We start from the raw sequence: 16459 nt of genomic DNA on the forward strand, positions 1-16459 counted from the left end.
TCCAATTTAAATTATTAATATTTTTATTATTTAAAAAAATTATATTTAATTATTTATATATACATATATCTCATTTACATTGTAAATGAGATATATGAAAATTAAAAAAATACACATATCTCGTTTAAACTGTAAAAGAAATACAACGAAATACATGAAAAATTATCTCATTTATAGTGTAAACGAGATAAGAGATAGATATTTATTTCAATAAATATTTTTTAAATTATTTATTTCAGTAATTATTATAATTATTTTATTTATTAAAATAAAAAACCCCAAAATAGTACTTATTTCTAAAATTAAGGGCAAAAAACCATATTAAGCCACATCCAGAAAAGTTTAACCAAAATACGCCAAACAGAAATTTGTTTCAGCAATAAGCCAAGAGGCATTTTTATATAAATCGAACCACCAAGGTTCGAACTCTATTAGCTAGTAATTCGAACCATCTTGGTTCGAACTACTACTGGAAAAATTTGAATAATTCGAACCGGTTAGGTTCGAACCAGAAGAGCATGTAATTCGAACCGGTTGAGTTCGAATTATGTGGAGAGTAGGTTAGTGTAATAATTCGAACCAGGTTGGTTCGAATTATGGGGAGAGAGGTTGATTCATGTAATTCGAACCAGGCTGGTTCGAATTACATGTATCATGGTTCGAACCAGGTTAGTTCGAATTAGTAGGACTCAGAGCTCTATATAAAAGCTGTAAACGTGATTTGCTCTCATTAGAGGGTGTAAGATGGCTAGTGAGGAGGAGAGTTTTGCTGTTTTGGTACACCACAGAGGATCCATCAAGAGGAAAACTCGGTCCGGAGTGAAGTTCACGGATAAGAATCCTCTCTATATTGTGGTGAATCGAACGACAAGCTATAATGACCTGGTTAGATCTGTGCTGATGAAACTTGGCCTGGAAGGTGCGAAGCGGATTAAGAAGTTTTTCTATCGCATTCCAGTCACGATCCTGCACGATACGGTGAAGTATGATTGTCTCACGATTGGTAGTGATGAGGACCTCCAAGTCATGTTTCTTTGTCGGAGGCAGTTTCCGGAGGTCCGCACACCAGAGTTGCTGGCAAAGCTGGTTGATGTGGTATCCAGCTCAGGGGGTTCGAACCGGAATACCACCAATGTAGCCACGGCAGCTGGCTCCAGTTCCATGGCTGCTGTGGCTTCTTCCTCCGTCCCAGTTTACGAGCCAGCGGCCCAACTTGTCGCCTCCCCGTCATTTGCTGTTGATTTGAATGACGGCGTCCGCGACGAGGTAGGATCCTTTGATGTTCTGCCAAACCCTTTACACGGCGTTCCACCGGTTGGCGTCGGAGACGGAGAATTGGGTGATCCTGATGAGGACGACGTTGAGCCCGAAACGATTGAGGATGATAGCGGGGACGAGGTTGTAGCGGCTGGGCCTGCATTGGCTGGCGGTGGTTCTAGCTCTGGCACACAGCAGTATCCACCATATTTTTCTTCGCTGGACCTGGACGCCATGACGAATGAGGGTGCGTTAGGGCACGCTGTTGGATTCGGAGCTAGAGATGCGGAAGGGAATGCTGGTCTCACAGAGTTCCAGGTTGGTCAGCAATTCCAGGATAAAGATGAGGCCCTGTTAAGTGTGAAGACTTACAGCATCCGGCGAGGGGTATAGTACAAGGTGGTGGAGTCCGATCACCGCCGGTATGTGGGCAAGTGTTCCGAGTTCGGGAATGGGTGCACATGGTTGATTCGACTGAGTCTCCGGAAGCGCAAGGGCATTTGGGAGGTCAAACGGTACAATGGCCCTCACACTTGCCTGGCCACATCCATATCAAGTGATCACAGAAGTTTGGATCATTCTGTGATTTCGGCGTTCATTATGCCAATGGTTAGGGCTGACGCATCGGTTAGCATCAAGGTGCTCCTGAACGCCACGGCAGCGCATTTTGGTTTTAGGCCGACTTACAGGAGGGTATGGATGGCGAAGCAGAAGGCCGTTGGCCTCATCTACGGTGACTGGGATGAGTCATACAGCGAGATACCTAGGTGGGTGTTGGGTGTCCAGCTGACGATGCCTGGTACTGTTGCGGTCCTCAGGACGAGCCCGGTTCGAGTTGGAGGACAGGTGGACGAGTCTCAAGCTTATTTCCACAGACTTTTCTGGACTTTCCCTCCGTGCATCGAGGCATTCCGGCATTGCAAGCCGCTAGTCAGCATTGACGGCACACATCTATATGGTAAGTATGAGGGAACGTTGCTCATTGCGATTGCACAGGACGGGAACTCCAACATTCTACCTGTCGCATTCGCACTAGTAGAGGGTGAGAATGCGGAGTCGTGGACATTCTTTCTCTCGCACCTTCGGCAGCACGTGACCCCGCAGCCCGGTCTGCTGGTTATATCGGATAGGCACAACGGCATCAAGTCTGCGCTTGAGGCCCCGGACGGAGGTTGGTTACCACCATCTGCGTACCGTGCATTCTGCATACGACACGTAGCCGCTAATTTCGCCCTTACCTTCAAGGGCAAAGACGCTAGGAGGCTTCTCGTGAATGCAGCGTACGCGAAGACTGAGGTTGAGTTTGATTACTGGTTTGATATACTGCGGTCTGAAGACCCGGCGATGTGTGAGTGGGCGAACCGTATTGATTACTCCTTGTGGACGCAGCATCGCGATGAGGGGAGGAGATTCGGTCACATGACGACGAATATCTCCGAGTGTGTGAACTCAATCCTCAAGGGTGTAAGAAATCTTCCTGTAGCATCCCTGGTGAAGGCAACATATGGTAGGCTGGCCGAACTCTTTGTTCGCAAGGGGCGAGAGGCTGAGGCCCAGATGGGCACCGGACAGCAGTTCAGTCAGCATTTGGTGAAGTGTATTGAGGCCAACTTGAAGACGGCCAGGTGCTTCACGGTGACGTTGTATGACCGTGATAACTCCGAGTTCACCGTAGCGGAGACCACTCCGACTGGTACTTTCTCATTGGGTACTTACCGAGTATCGCTTGCCTCCCGGACATGTGACTGTGGGTACTTTCAGGCGCTTCATTTCCCGTGTCAGCACGCACTTGCATGCTGTGCCTACGCACGTGTGAGCTGGAGCTCCTATGTTCATAGCGTCTATCAGATTAGCTCGGTGTTCAATGTCTATCGGATGGGATTCACACCTCCAATCCCGGAGGGCTACTGGCCACCCTACGATGGGCCCACCGTGATTCCGGACCCAAACAGAAGGCGTGCGAGAGAGGGGCGGCCTAGATCCACAAGGATACGGACGAATATGGATGAGGCAGATCCAAACAGGCCAAAACGGTGTGGCCTTTGTCGCCAACCCGGACACACTAGACGTAGATGCCCACAGGTAGTAGGATCGTCTCAGACAGGGCGAAATTAGTTTCCATGATGTTATTGTTAGTGTTATTTACATTTAAGTTGTCTTGTTAGATGCATTGCTTGACCACATATCTAACTTGTCGAGATTAATGCATTGAACTTTGGTATTTGTGAGTAGTAATGAATATGTTGTCTTCCATTACAAGTTATGCTACAGGACTCGTTGATCCTCATTTTAATAACTAAACGAAATCATTATACCTTATCATGTTTCATTTAATACATAAACAGACATGAACAGAGCACTACATAACAAGAAAACTACACCATGATGTACGCACGGACATATCGGCGAACAGTGTCATCATCTGCATCCTCAGGGCACTCACCAAAGGTCTCCTGAAACCAGCTACAGTTCACTGCGTACTTCTGAACCTGACTGGGAGGAGGTATAACTCCTAGCAACTCCTGGAACCAGACCCAGGGTGGACGGCTGCCATCGATGTATATATGGAACTCTGACAGGCACCCGCTCACGTAACGGCCATCGACTGGCAAACCCAGCTGGTATGCCACGTCCTGGAGTGTGATCGTGCACTCTCCGAACGGCATATGAAATGTGTGCGTCTCGGGACGCCATCTCTCCACGAATGCACTGACGAGCGCCTCGTCTAGCCGGAACCACCGGTCGTTCAGCCTTGCAAGATGGTATAGCCCTGCCATCTGCAAGTATGGAACGTATCTGTCATCAAGACGCATGCCCTGCTGCCGCCTCATGCTCCTAATGCATCGCTCGGGCTGCGCATGAAAAGAACCGCATACTCAGATATATAACTACACAGGTTTTACAGTAAACCGGTTCACATAAACCGGTTTACATTAACCATTTTGCTAAATTAAACAGCATAACATTACATGAAAGACAACTAACTGGAAAACAAACCCTAAACCACACAACTAAACCGCTAGCATATACCACAATTGACGAGAGCCATTAACAAGAAACAAATTCAATAAACCGGCTTACTTAAACCACCTAGCATTAAACAACTACCCTAAACCACATAAAAAAACCGCTTGCAAAAACCGCTAACAAAAACCGCTAACATAAACCACCAACATAAACCACTACCAAAAACCACTGACTTAAACCACTAACAAAAACCACTACCCTAAACCACTAACATAAACCACTAACTTATACCGCTAGCTTAAACCACTATCATAAACCACCTACATAATCCCCTCTCCTAAACCACCTACATAAACCACTAACATAAAGTACCGTCTAACCAAGATACAAAACCACTAAGGCACAACTAACGCTTGAATCAAAAATATTTCCGTACTAACCTCGTCGTTGATGACCCCGGCTATATGAGCGACTCCGTCCAACCGATATAACCGTGCCGGATCGTCCCCCATCAGCAGAGTAGTCCGTTCAGGTTTTCCTCGGAGAGAATCTGGGTCGTTTTCTCTGAGATTTTGTGGGGTAGGGGGAGGGATAATGGTTCGAATGAGGGTGATTCGAACTCCTTATATAGTCGAATCACACCTAATTCGAACCAGCCTGGTTCGAATTATGAAGGAGTGCACTAGGAGTAATTCGAACCGGCCTGGTTCGAATTACATGGAATCGAATTCAAAGCATAATTCGAACCACCCTGGTTCGAATTATGTATGAGAGAAGTTCGAACCATAGTGGTTCGAATTACGTATGGGAGGAGTTCGAACCTTAGTGGTTCGAATTATTCAAATACGTACAACACTAAATCGAACCAAGTTGGTTCGAATTATGAAGGAGTGCAATTCGAACCAGCTTGGTTCGAATTATATTAAAATACACTTTGGCTCATTGCTGAAACGAAATTGGATTTGGCGCATTTTGGTTACAAGATTCTTGCTTTGGCTCAATATGGTTTTTTACCCTAAAATTAATTACATAGAAATAATAAAATCCTATTATAATCTCTTCTGACTTCAGCTCGTTTTTTCCTCTTCCCAAACCACCGATCCAAACATAGCCTTAGTTTAAGTTAAACCCCCAAATCAGTTTTTGTTTATGTTAAACTTAAACCAGTGCCGCTGTTGTTTGATGCTTCATTCCCATTCGCAAAAGTAAGTAATCTTCAAACTCTGATACCAACTTGCGAACCCATCAATTGGGTCCATAAAGTTTTCAACTTGACGAGTAAGGATTAGTGCTTGCTCAGACCCCGGTTAGTTTCGTCATTCCTTCTCTTTTCTCCTTTGATTCTCTTGTTTCAATCCATGTCTTGATTTTTATGTTACTTTACTTGGTTTTTCATCAAAGAGAAAAGTTCACGAGTTTATTTAATTTCAAGTTTGGTAACTACTTTCATTAGTGTTTTATGCTCAGAATTTTGGGACTGAGAGTTAAATGCATTAAGATCAAATACTAGTTACATTCAAATAATTCAATTTGCATTGTTGGTTTTTCCCCTTTATGAATGACAGGAATTGTTCCTTGTGATTTTGCTGAAAGATTCTTGAGGACCTTTTAAGATGTTGGCAATTGATCCTGCAAAGAAATTATCTTTCAATATATTGATTAGCAATAGTGATTTGGTTGTAGTTTATGAAAGGCATGACAACATGAAGGCAGTAACAGTGTCTGAAAATTCGGTACTGCAGAATTGATTCGGTGTTTTTAAGCATTCAGAATGGATAGGAAAGCCATTTGGGTCTAAAGTATTCAGCAATAAGGGTGGTTTTGTATATTTGTTAGCTCCAACACCAGAGTTATGGACTTAGTGTTAAGCCACAGGACTCAGATTCTCTATATTGCAGATATTAGCTTTGTTATCATGTACTTGGAGGTTGTTCCTGGTTGCTTGGTTCTTGAATCTGGCACTCGAAGTGGATCTTTAACTACTTCGCTTGCAAGGGCTGTTGCTCCTACGGGACATGTCCATACGTTCGACTTCCATGAGCAACGAGCTGCTTCGGCTAGGTAACGAACAAGGAAGATGATAGTGATATTCTTAATTTCCACTTACCTCATGATTGCAAGTTTGTGACCATTGCCTGGGAACCTAAATCGAATGCATTTGAAGTTACATATTCGTGAAAAAATATTCCAATGTTCAATCTCTTCGTATTTTGTATGCATAAGTTGATGTTTAGTTGGATTAGTTAGGACTCTGCTTAACAGGATTTAGCATTCTTGAATGGCTGAAAAAGTCGATTTGAAAGCTAGTGATAGTTAGATTCTATGTAGGTTACTACTATTTTCTTGACATAGGGTTATGTGGAATATAGAACCATTCCACCATTCCGGTTTGATATGTTTACTTGATTGATTTTTTTCTTCATAGGGATGATTTTGAGAGGACAGGTCTAAGCAGCTTAATTAGTGTGCGAGTTAGGGATATTCAGGGCGAGGGATTTCCAAATGAATTTGCTGGCTTGGCTGATGCCGTATTCTTGGATCTACCCCAACCATGGCTTGCTATTCCCTCAGCCGAAAAAATGTTAAAACAATATGGTACATTGTGCTCATTCTCTCCATGTGTTGAGCAAGTACAGCGATCGTGCGAAACACTTTAAAACTGCTTCACAGGTACATTCTCTCTATATTTTACAACTTTTGGTGCCTTTTCTATGTCTTTCAAGTTATAATTCCTAAATAAATTTTGTTTTTGTGTTAAAGATATAAGAACATTTGAGGTGTGTTACGCACATACGAAGTTAGAGAAGGGAAAAAATGGAAAACCTTAATGGAGACAACAATGGTTCTAATGGTTCTTCTCTGCCTTGCAAGAGGAGGCAACGTTCCGACGGAAGCTATGCGCCAGACAGTACTGTATCTTCAGATATGGCTAGACCTTGTGGCGAAGCTAGAGGTCACACAGGCTTTTTGACATTTGCAAGACTTAAATTCCTCTTATAAAGATTGCTACCATGTCCATCCATTTTTGTAGCAAGGAAAATAGGCTTTTAATTTTAGTGCCTCCTTTCAATTTGGCTATCATCATCATCATTACATAATGATAATGTTGTGATATTTCTTTTTTTAATTTGAAGGAGATTTTATTTATGTAGTTATATTTTTAGTAGGATTCAGACCTTTTCTTCTTTTTTTGTCTAATTCTTATATTTTGAGATTATTCAATTTTTTTGGTCTTTATAGGATGAGGATCTTTTGTGCGTCATATATTCACTTGAAAATGTCATAGAACAAGAGAAACACAGTATTAAATTATCAACATAAATAACAATAGCTCTTGTAATAATAAGATTTGTGCCTCTATTTTATAACATGATGCTCTTATTTTAGAAAGGAGCAGAATAAAGTTTTGGATCCCTTCTTCCTCACCCTAGGAGCAATCAATTATAAAAGCTGCGGATAGAAGCATTTAAGGGTTTGATGTTAGTTAATAAATTGTTGCATGTAGAATGTAGAGTGCGAGATTCGAACCCTCAATCAATCCAAGTAGACAAGTAGTTATTGACAATTTTTAAGATGAGAAAAGATACACGTTAATGATTATTTTTGCAGACATTCTAGATGAATTTATCTCTCGGTACTCGGTAGTATTATTAAATCTAACAGTAATTCTCATGGAAAAAATTTCATAGATAACCCAATGATTTCTGTTAGTATTAGAGAAGTTGGCTGAATCATTAGCAAAATGTTATCCCCACAGTACCGGAATTCAAACCTTCAAAAAATTTTCCTAAAACTAAAAATGAATAGTAACGTTCTTCTCAACTTCAAATTTCAAAAGGCTTAAATTTCTTTGCCTAAATTGTTTTCGGAGAAAAAGAGAAAATTTCTTGTTTTTTTTTTTTTGTTATCCACGGTATCCACCAACCCAATAAATTAAGGACTAATCTATTGTAAATTGGAGTTTCATTTAAGAGTTTGTCGCTGATCAATAACTCACTGCATTTTTAACATGGGCCTTAAGCCAAACTTTAGTTAAACAAAATTCTTGTTATCATCACTACATTTTTAACATGGGCCTTAAGCAAAACTTTAGGTTGGAACTTGGAAGGGTTTTTACTTTTTAGTTTTTACTCCTTATATTTCACCAGTCACTCCTACCAAACATTACGCGTGATAAAACTGCACATCATGTAAAATAGACGTATAAATCTTGACGAAAATAAAATGTTGACTTGTTGAGAAAGAAGATTGATTAATGAAATAGTTAAATAGATGAGAAAAATATGCAAAATTTAAAGTTATACTACTAGAAATATACGAATTATTATTTAATTTGAATTAATGAACTAAGTAGCAACCACTCTAAAGATAGAGATAATATAGAATATCATTATCAAAGGCAGTCTATTCGTCCTTATCAAAAACTATCATCTCAATAATTTTCTTTTGTTCTTTAATAAGAAAGTGATAGGTAAATGTATGATTCCACAAAATTAATTTTTTTATCCTTAGTTTATACTTTGTCTTAAATTGTCTAGTATATATTTAAATAAAATTTTAAAAAATTTTGTATTAGACATTTTGTTTTTAAAATTTTTTTATTACATTGAGATCTTTAAATTTTATAAAAATTAGACATATAAGTCTTTTCATTATATTTTAAAAATTTATTTGTCTAAGTAAAAAGTAAAAATAACGATATAATTAAAATAGAAATTTATATGTCTTACTGTTGTAAAATTTAAAAATCTCAATATAATAAAATCTTTTTAAAAAAAATATCCAATACAAAATTATTTAAGTGCCTATTTAAATATATACTCGAAATTAGGGCAAAAAACTAGAATAAGCCAAGGCAAGAAATGTGTAACCTAAATACGCCAAAGTGAAAATCGTTTCAGCAATAAGTCAAACGTGAATTTTATGTAATTTGAACCAGGGTGGTTCGAATTACAAACCTTAGTAATTCGAACCAGGGTGGTTCGAACTACTAAGTCAAGTAATTCGAACTCCTCTAGTTCGAACTATAGCCAATTGTGCAACGTATGTAATTCGAACCAGGCTGGTTCGAATTACCCTTGGCATGGTCCTTCATAAATCGAACTAAGCTGGTTCGAATTAGGGGTGATTCGGCTATATAAGGAGTTCGAATCACCCTCATTCGAACTATTATTCCTTCCCCCTACCCCACCAAATCTCAGAGAAAATGACCCAGATTCTCTCCGAGGAAGACCTGAACGGAATACTCTGCTGATGGGGGACGATCCGGCACGGTTATATCGCTTGGACGGAGTCGCTCATATAGCCGGGGTCATCAACGACGAGGTTAGTACGGAAATATTTTTTATTATAGCGGTATTTGTGACTTAGTAGTTTTGCATGTGGGTTAGATGGTGGTATATGTTAGTGGTTTATGTAGGTGGTTTATGTTAGTGGTTTAAGTTAGCGGTTTAAGTTAGTGGTTTATGTTAGTGGTTTAGGTTGGTGGTTTAGGGTAGTGGTTTATGTTAGTGGTTTAAGCTAGTGGTTTAAGTTAGTGGTTTTTGTTAGTGGTTTATTTTGTTGGTTTATGTTACCGATTTTTGTGAGTGGTTTATGCAAGCGGTTTATTTGAGTGGTTTAGGGTAGGTGGTTTTCGTTAGTGGTTTTATGTTGGTGATTTGTTTGACTTGTTTGATTGTAGTTGTTTTACGCTAGATGTTTTATGTAAACCGGTTTAGTTAAGGTTTTTCTTGTTAGTGGATCTCGTTAAGCCGGTTTATGTTAACGGCTTAGTTGTGCGGTATATGGGTTTGTTTTCCAGTTGCTTATCTTTCATGTAATGTTATGCGGTTTTATTTAGCAGAATGGTTTGTTGATGATTTATCGCGTTGCTTACGGTTGTGGTTGGTTTTTAAGCTGGTTTTAACTATGCGGTTCATTACTACTCGCAGCCCCAGCGATGCATTAGGAGCATGCGGCGGCAGCAGGGCATGCGACTTGATGATAGATACGTTCCGTACTTGCAGATGGCAGGTCTATACCATCTTGCAATGTTGAACGACCGATGGTTCCAGCTAGACGAGGCCCTTGTCAGTGCATTCGTGGAGCGATGGCGTCCCGAGACGCACACGTTTCATATGCCGTTCGGAGAGTGCACTATCACACTCCAGGACGTGGCATACCAGCTGGGTTTGCCAGTGGACGGCCGTTACGTGAGCGGGTGCCTGTCAGAGTTCCATATATACATCGAGGGTGGCCGTCCAGCCTGGGTCTGGTTCCAGGAGTTGCTCGGAGTTATACCTCCTCCTAGTCAGGTTCAGAAGTACGCCGTGAACTGCAGCTGGTTTCAGGAGACTTTTGGCGAGTGCCCGGAGGATGCAGATGAGGAGACTGTGCGCCGATATGCCCGTGCGTACATCATGATGTTGTTGGGCACGCAGCTGTTCACGGACAAGTCCGGGAACCGGATTCACATCAGATGGCTTCCGTACGTAGCGAGGCTGGAGGAGCTGGGTACCTACAGCTGGGGTTCTGCAGCACTGGCTTGGTTGTACCGTTGCATGTGCCGAGTCGCAAACAGACATGTCGTCAAGTTAGCCGGCCCGCTTCAGCTACTTCAGTCTTGGATCTTTTGGTGCTTTCCTCGGTTTAGGCCTGCAGGATATGAGACGTTCAGCTGGCCGTCGGCCTCGAGGTACTAGAAACGGCCTTATCTGTTTCAATTTTACACACATCACTGCATTTCATTAATAGTCTATTGTATACTCTAAACACATATTTCAGTTGATGTAACACATGTGTATCTTGCAGATGGTCAGGTTACAACCCTTCCGGGAGCGAGAAGGGTCCTAGAGTGGCGATGTGGAGGCTCAGGATAGACCGGTTACAGGACAGGGAGGTGAGTATGCAAGTTAACAAGTGTCCTTTTATAATCAAGCTTTTCTATTTGGTTCCAACAGTTGCCCTGACAAGAATGGCTTCCTTGTGTTGTGCAGTTCATATGGATGCCGTACAGTAGCCCCGACGTACTTCAGGTTTTGCATCCGGAGGTTTTGGAGCCTCGGCATATGGCGTTGTGGCGCTCTGTGACCGCGCTGATCTACTTTGCTGTCATAGAGTGGCATCAGATAGATCGTGTTCTTCCGCAGTTTGGAGGGGTTCAGCCCCCTCCGCTTCCCGCTCTGAACATCGACTTTCTGATGTCCAAGGACGGTAGAGGTGGCGATCGGTGGTTCCCGTCTTATTTGGAGAAGTGGCATCTCTGCTGGGACTCTCGTCAGCAGAGTGTGCTGAGGTTCGACGTTGTTGCCGACCCCGGACCGTCGCATGAGTTCCTTGATTGGTGGAGTCAGCATGGGAAGAGGTTCTTGTCTCCGGACACGCAGCTGGGGGATCCTAGATCAGTTCCGGTTCCAGTTGAGGCATCACAGCGAGGTCCGGGGCAAGTTCCTGACATGGATCGTCTTGAGGACGTGCCGGACAGGCGTAGGGTTGAGAGGAGGATGGGTGTGGGGACACGGCGGAGCCAGCGTGAGTTTAGGTGGCCTGATCATGGTATGGACGATGATCACGACGCCGGTCCAGTTAGAGGCGGACGACGAGCCCAGGGAGGTAGGGCGAGGGGGCATGCTGACTGTGGGGACGACGACGATGATCAGCATGGGCCCGTTGGCGGGGGTGGTTCAGGGGCTGTTGCAGTTGCGGGTACTAGTACACACGATGGCGGTCATGGGGGTGAGTGGTATGGTACAGGGATGGGTGACGGGGCTGACACGGGTGACGCTGGACTTGGATCGGGCCCTCTTGGACATTACTTCGTTGGTGTGCCAGCCGATGACCAGCCTGAGCAGGGGGGTACACCTTGGGTTATCCCGGGATCACAGTGGTCAGACTTTATTGGGTCCGAGACACTTGTTGGGGACTTCGGGAGTCCACGCTTCCTAGAGGAGATCAGCGCCATCATGCAGGGGGATGTCACTCCCCGCATTGGTGGCCAGAGCTCAGGCACACAGGCCCCGTTAGATGTTGATCTGAACGAGCCTCCATCGTCATCCGGTGGTCAGCAGTTCTGTCTCGGAGGTACCCCTCCATCCGCCTTCACCGCTGCATCACAGTCTGTCGCAGGGGTGGCTGCGGCACCCCTGCATGTTGCGCCACCTGCACAGCCTGCCCCGCAGGAGGATGGGGATGACATCGAGGATGAGGAGCCGTTTATCCGCCGAGGTCAGAGGGCACGGGTAGCCCGTCGCTGTGGTACTGGATCACATCTGTTTAGATGATGCACGTTTCATGTATTTTTTTCCTATGGTTCAATCATGTATGATAATGATATGTACTTTCCTTGTTATGTTGTAGTCTATTTACCTATGTTATTTGTTGTTTGTGTTGTGGGACATTGACTATTTATAATCATCGAATCATGAAACAGTTTAGTGTTTACCTTTGCATATTAAAATTTGCATTGACGGAACTTGTAGCAGTATTCATAATGAAAGACAACATATTCATTACTACTCACAACAATCAAAGTACAATGTATAAAGATCAAACAGTTACATACGTGCTAAGACATTGCATCTAACAGAAGAACTAAAATGTAAATAAAACTAACACAAACTACATGCCCACTAATGGCGTCCTGCCTGAGACGATCCTCCAACCTGTGGGCAACAACGTCGTGTGTGTCCGGGTTGGCGACATAGGCCGCACCTCTTTGGCCGATTCGGATCTGCCTCGTCCATATTCGTCCGTATCCTTGTGGATCTAGGACGACCCTCTCTCGCACGCCTCCTGTCAGGGTCCGGAATCACCGTGGGCCCGTCGTAAGGTGGCCAGAAGCCCTCCGGGATCGGAGGTGTGAATCCCATCCGATACACACTGAACACCGAGCTAATCTGATAGACGCTATGAACGTAAGAGGTCCAGGTGAGCCGTGAGTAAGCACAGCATGCAAGTGCGTGCTGACACGGGAAATGAAGCGCCTGGAAGTACCCGCAGTCACATGTCTGCGATGCAAGCGATACTCTGTAGGTACCCAACGAGAAAGAACCAGTCGGAGTGGTCTCTGCTACGGTGAACTCGGAGTTATCCCGGTCATACAACGTCACCGTGAAGCACCTGGCCGTCTTCAAGTTGGCCTCAATACACTTCACCAAATGCTGACTGAATTGTTGTCCGGTTCCCATCTGCGCCTCAGCCTCTCTCCCCTTGCGAACAAAGAGTTCCGCAAGCCTACAATATGTTGCCTTCACCAAGGATGCTACAGGGAGATTTCTGACCCCCTTGAGGATTGAATTCACACACTCGGAGATGTTTGTCGTCATGTGACCGAATCTCCGACCCTCATCACGATGCTGAGTCCACAAGGAGTAGTCAATCCGGTTCGCCCAGTCACACATCGCCGGGTCTTCAGACCGAAGGATATCAAACCAGTAATCAAATTCAACCTCGGTCTTCGCATACGCCGCATTGACTAGTAGCCTCCTAGCATCTTTGCCCTTGAAGGTAAGGGCAAAATTAGCCGCTACGTGTCGTATGCAGAATGCACGGTACGCAGATGGCGGTAACCAACCTCCGTCAGGGGCCTTAAGCGCAGCCTTGATGCCGTTGTGCCTGTCCGATATAACCAGCAGACCGGGCTGCGGGGTCACGTGCTCTCGAAGGTGCGAGAGAAAGAATGTCCAGGACTCTGCATTCTCACCCTCCACCAGGGCGAATGCGACTGGTAGAATGTTGGAGTTCCCGTCCTGTGCAATCGCGATGAGCAACGTTCCCCCATACTTCCCATACAGATGTGTGCCGTCAATGCTGACTAGCGGCTTGCAATGACGGAATGCCTCGATGCACGGAGGGAAAGTCCAGAAAAGTTTGTGGAAATACGCTTGAGACTCCTCCACCTGTCCTCCAACTCGAACCGGGCTCGTTCTGAGGACCGCAACACTTCCAGGCATCGTCAGCTGGACACCCAACACCCACCTAGGGATGTCGTTGTATGACTCATCCCAGTCACCGTAGATGAGGGCAATAGCCTTCTGCTTTGCCATCCATACCCTCCTGTAAGTCGGCCTAAAACCAAAGTGCGCTGCCGTGGCGTTTAGGAGCACCTTTATGCTCACGGATGCGTCATCCCTTACCATTGGCATAATGAACGCCGAAATCACATGATAATCCAAACTCCTGTGGTCGCTAGAGATGGATGTGGCCAGGCAAGTGTGAGGTCCGTTGTACCGTTTGACCTCCCAAAGACCCTTGCGCTTCCGGAGACTCAGTCGAATCAACCATGTGCACCCATTCCCAAACTCGGAACACTTGCCCACATACCTACAGTGATCGGACTCCAGCACCTTGTACTGTACCCCTCGCCGGATGCTGTAACTCTTCACACTTAGCAGGGCCTCGTGTTTATCCTGGAATTGCTGACCAACCTGGAACTCTGTCAGACCAGCAGTCCCTTCCGCATCTCTAGCTCCGAATCCAACAGCGTGCCCTAAAACCCCCCTCATGCCTCATGGCGTCCAAGTCCAATGAGGAAAAATGTGGTGGATACTGCTGTGTGCCAGAGCTAGAACCACCGCCCGCCAATGCAGGACCAGTCGCTCCAACCTCGTCGCCGCTGTCATCCTCAATCGTATCCGGCTCGACGTCGTCCTCATCTGCATCACCCAAGACTCCGTCTCCGACGCCAACCGGTGGAACGCCCTCTAAAGCGTTCGGCATAATATCAAAGGATCCTGCCTCGTCGCCTACCCCGTCATTCAGATCAACAGCAAAAGACGGGGAGGCGACAAGTTGGACCGCTGGCTCGTACACTGGGACGGAGGAAGAAGCCACGGCAGCCCTGGAACTGGAGCCAACTGTCGTGGCTACATTGGTGGTATTCCGGTTGGAACCCCCTGAGCTGGATACCACATCAATCAGCTTTGCGAGCAACTCTGGTGTCCTCACCTCCGGAAACTGCCTCCGACAAAGAAACATGACTTGCAGGTCCTCATCACTACCAATTGTGAGACAATCATACTTCACCGTATCGTGCAGGATCGTGACTGAAATGCGATAGAAAAACTTCTTAACCCGCTTCGCACCTTCCAGGCCAAGTTTCATCAGCACAGATCTAACAAGGTCATCATAGCTTGTCGTTGGATTCAAGACAATACAGAGAGGATCCTTATCTGTGAACTTCACTCCGGAATGAGTTTTCCTCTTAATGGATCCTCTGTGGTGAACCAGAACAACAAAACTCTCCTCACTAGCCATCTTACTGGTCTAATGAGACCAACTCACGCTTAGAACGGTTCTATAGAGGTCGATCTCCCACTAATTCGAACCGGCCCGATTCGAATTATGGTTTGTGTAATTCGAACCAGTACGGTTCGAATTACTCAGGCCGGATCTCTCTCTATAATTCGAACCTCCCTGGTTCGAACTATGTGCAGCCAAGGTTCGAACCAACCTGGTTCGATTTATGAAGAAATTTTTAGTGGGAGTTCGAACCATATTGGTTCGAATTACATGCAAAGCTACTCTCCTACTAATTCGAACCACACTGGTTCGAATTACTAACGTTTGTAGTTCGAACCAACCTGGTTCGAATTACATAAAAATAACTTCTGGCTTATTGCTGAAACGATTTTCAATTTGGCGTATTTACGTTACACATTTCCAACGTTGGCTTATTAGGGTTTTTTGCCCTCGAAATTATGTATTAAGAATTTATCTTGATTTGCAAGGACATATGAAACTATGTAAGTAAGACAATAACGCAATCAAACCTCGTGCTGTGACAGAGAAAGAGTGCATCCAAGATGTCAAAAAACAAAAAGACATGACCAAAGGGACAAAAATGAACAGAAGAACCATAATTGACTTAATATTTTTTTTTCCTTCTTTTTTCTAATTTTCTTGTATCAATTAAATTTTTCCCTTCAATACCATATACCAAGCAGCATAGAAAAAGGAATAAGAAAAAGATGAATAGGAATAACCAATTCCCTAGTTTTCACGCCAACACTATATTCAAACAGATTCCCTTTTCTCTTATTGCACATAACATTGCGGGCCATGATATCTTAGACTTCAGATTTCAGTCTCCAGAGAACAGAACCAAAGGTGGCAGGAAAAAGCACAAGTGGTCACATATAGTTGTCACTACTCGTAATAAATAAATAAAATAAAATACTATCTCATATACTTAATATACGAGTTTAAGTCCAAAATTTTGTTAGGGCAAAAAATATAAGCACAAGAATTGTATTTT

General features: G+C 44.1%; 1 protein-coding gene and 1 pseudogene across 1 annotated transcript; one reads left to right on the forward strand and one right to left on the reverse strand.

Annotated features, from left to right (window-relative positions):
* The first annotated feature begins 5382 nt into the window (after positions 1-5382).
* On the forward strand, positions 5383-7461 carry LOC112727958 (uncharacterized; annotated as a pseudogene).
* Positions 7462-12833: 5372 nt separating this feature from the next.
* LOC114924924 (uncharacterized) lies at positions 12834-14249 on the reverse strand. The gene is made up of 4 exons (XM_029291101.1): positions 14103-14249; positions 13778-13952; positions 13370-13612; positions 12834-13270 (listed from the first exon to the last, which is right to left on the reverse strand). The coding sequence occupies exons 1-4, from the start codon at positions 14247-14249 to the stop codon at positions 12834-12836; spliced, it is 1002 nt and encodes a 333-aa protein (XP_029146934.1).
* Between the last annotated feature and the right edge of the window lie 2210 nt (positions 14250-16459).

The sequence above is a fragment of the Arachis hypogaea genome, chromosome 12, assembly GCF_003086295.3.
Source record: "Arachis hypogaea cultivar Tifrunner chromosome 12, arahy.Tifrunner.gnm2.J5K5, whole genome shotgun sequence".
Taxonomy (NCBI): domain Eukaryota; kingdom Viridiplantae; phylum Streptophyta; class Magnoliopsida; order Fabales; family Fabaceae; genus Arachis; species Arachis hypogaea.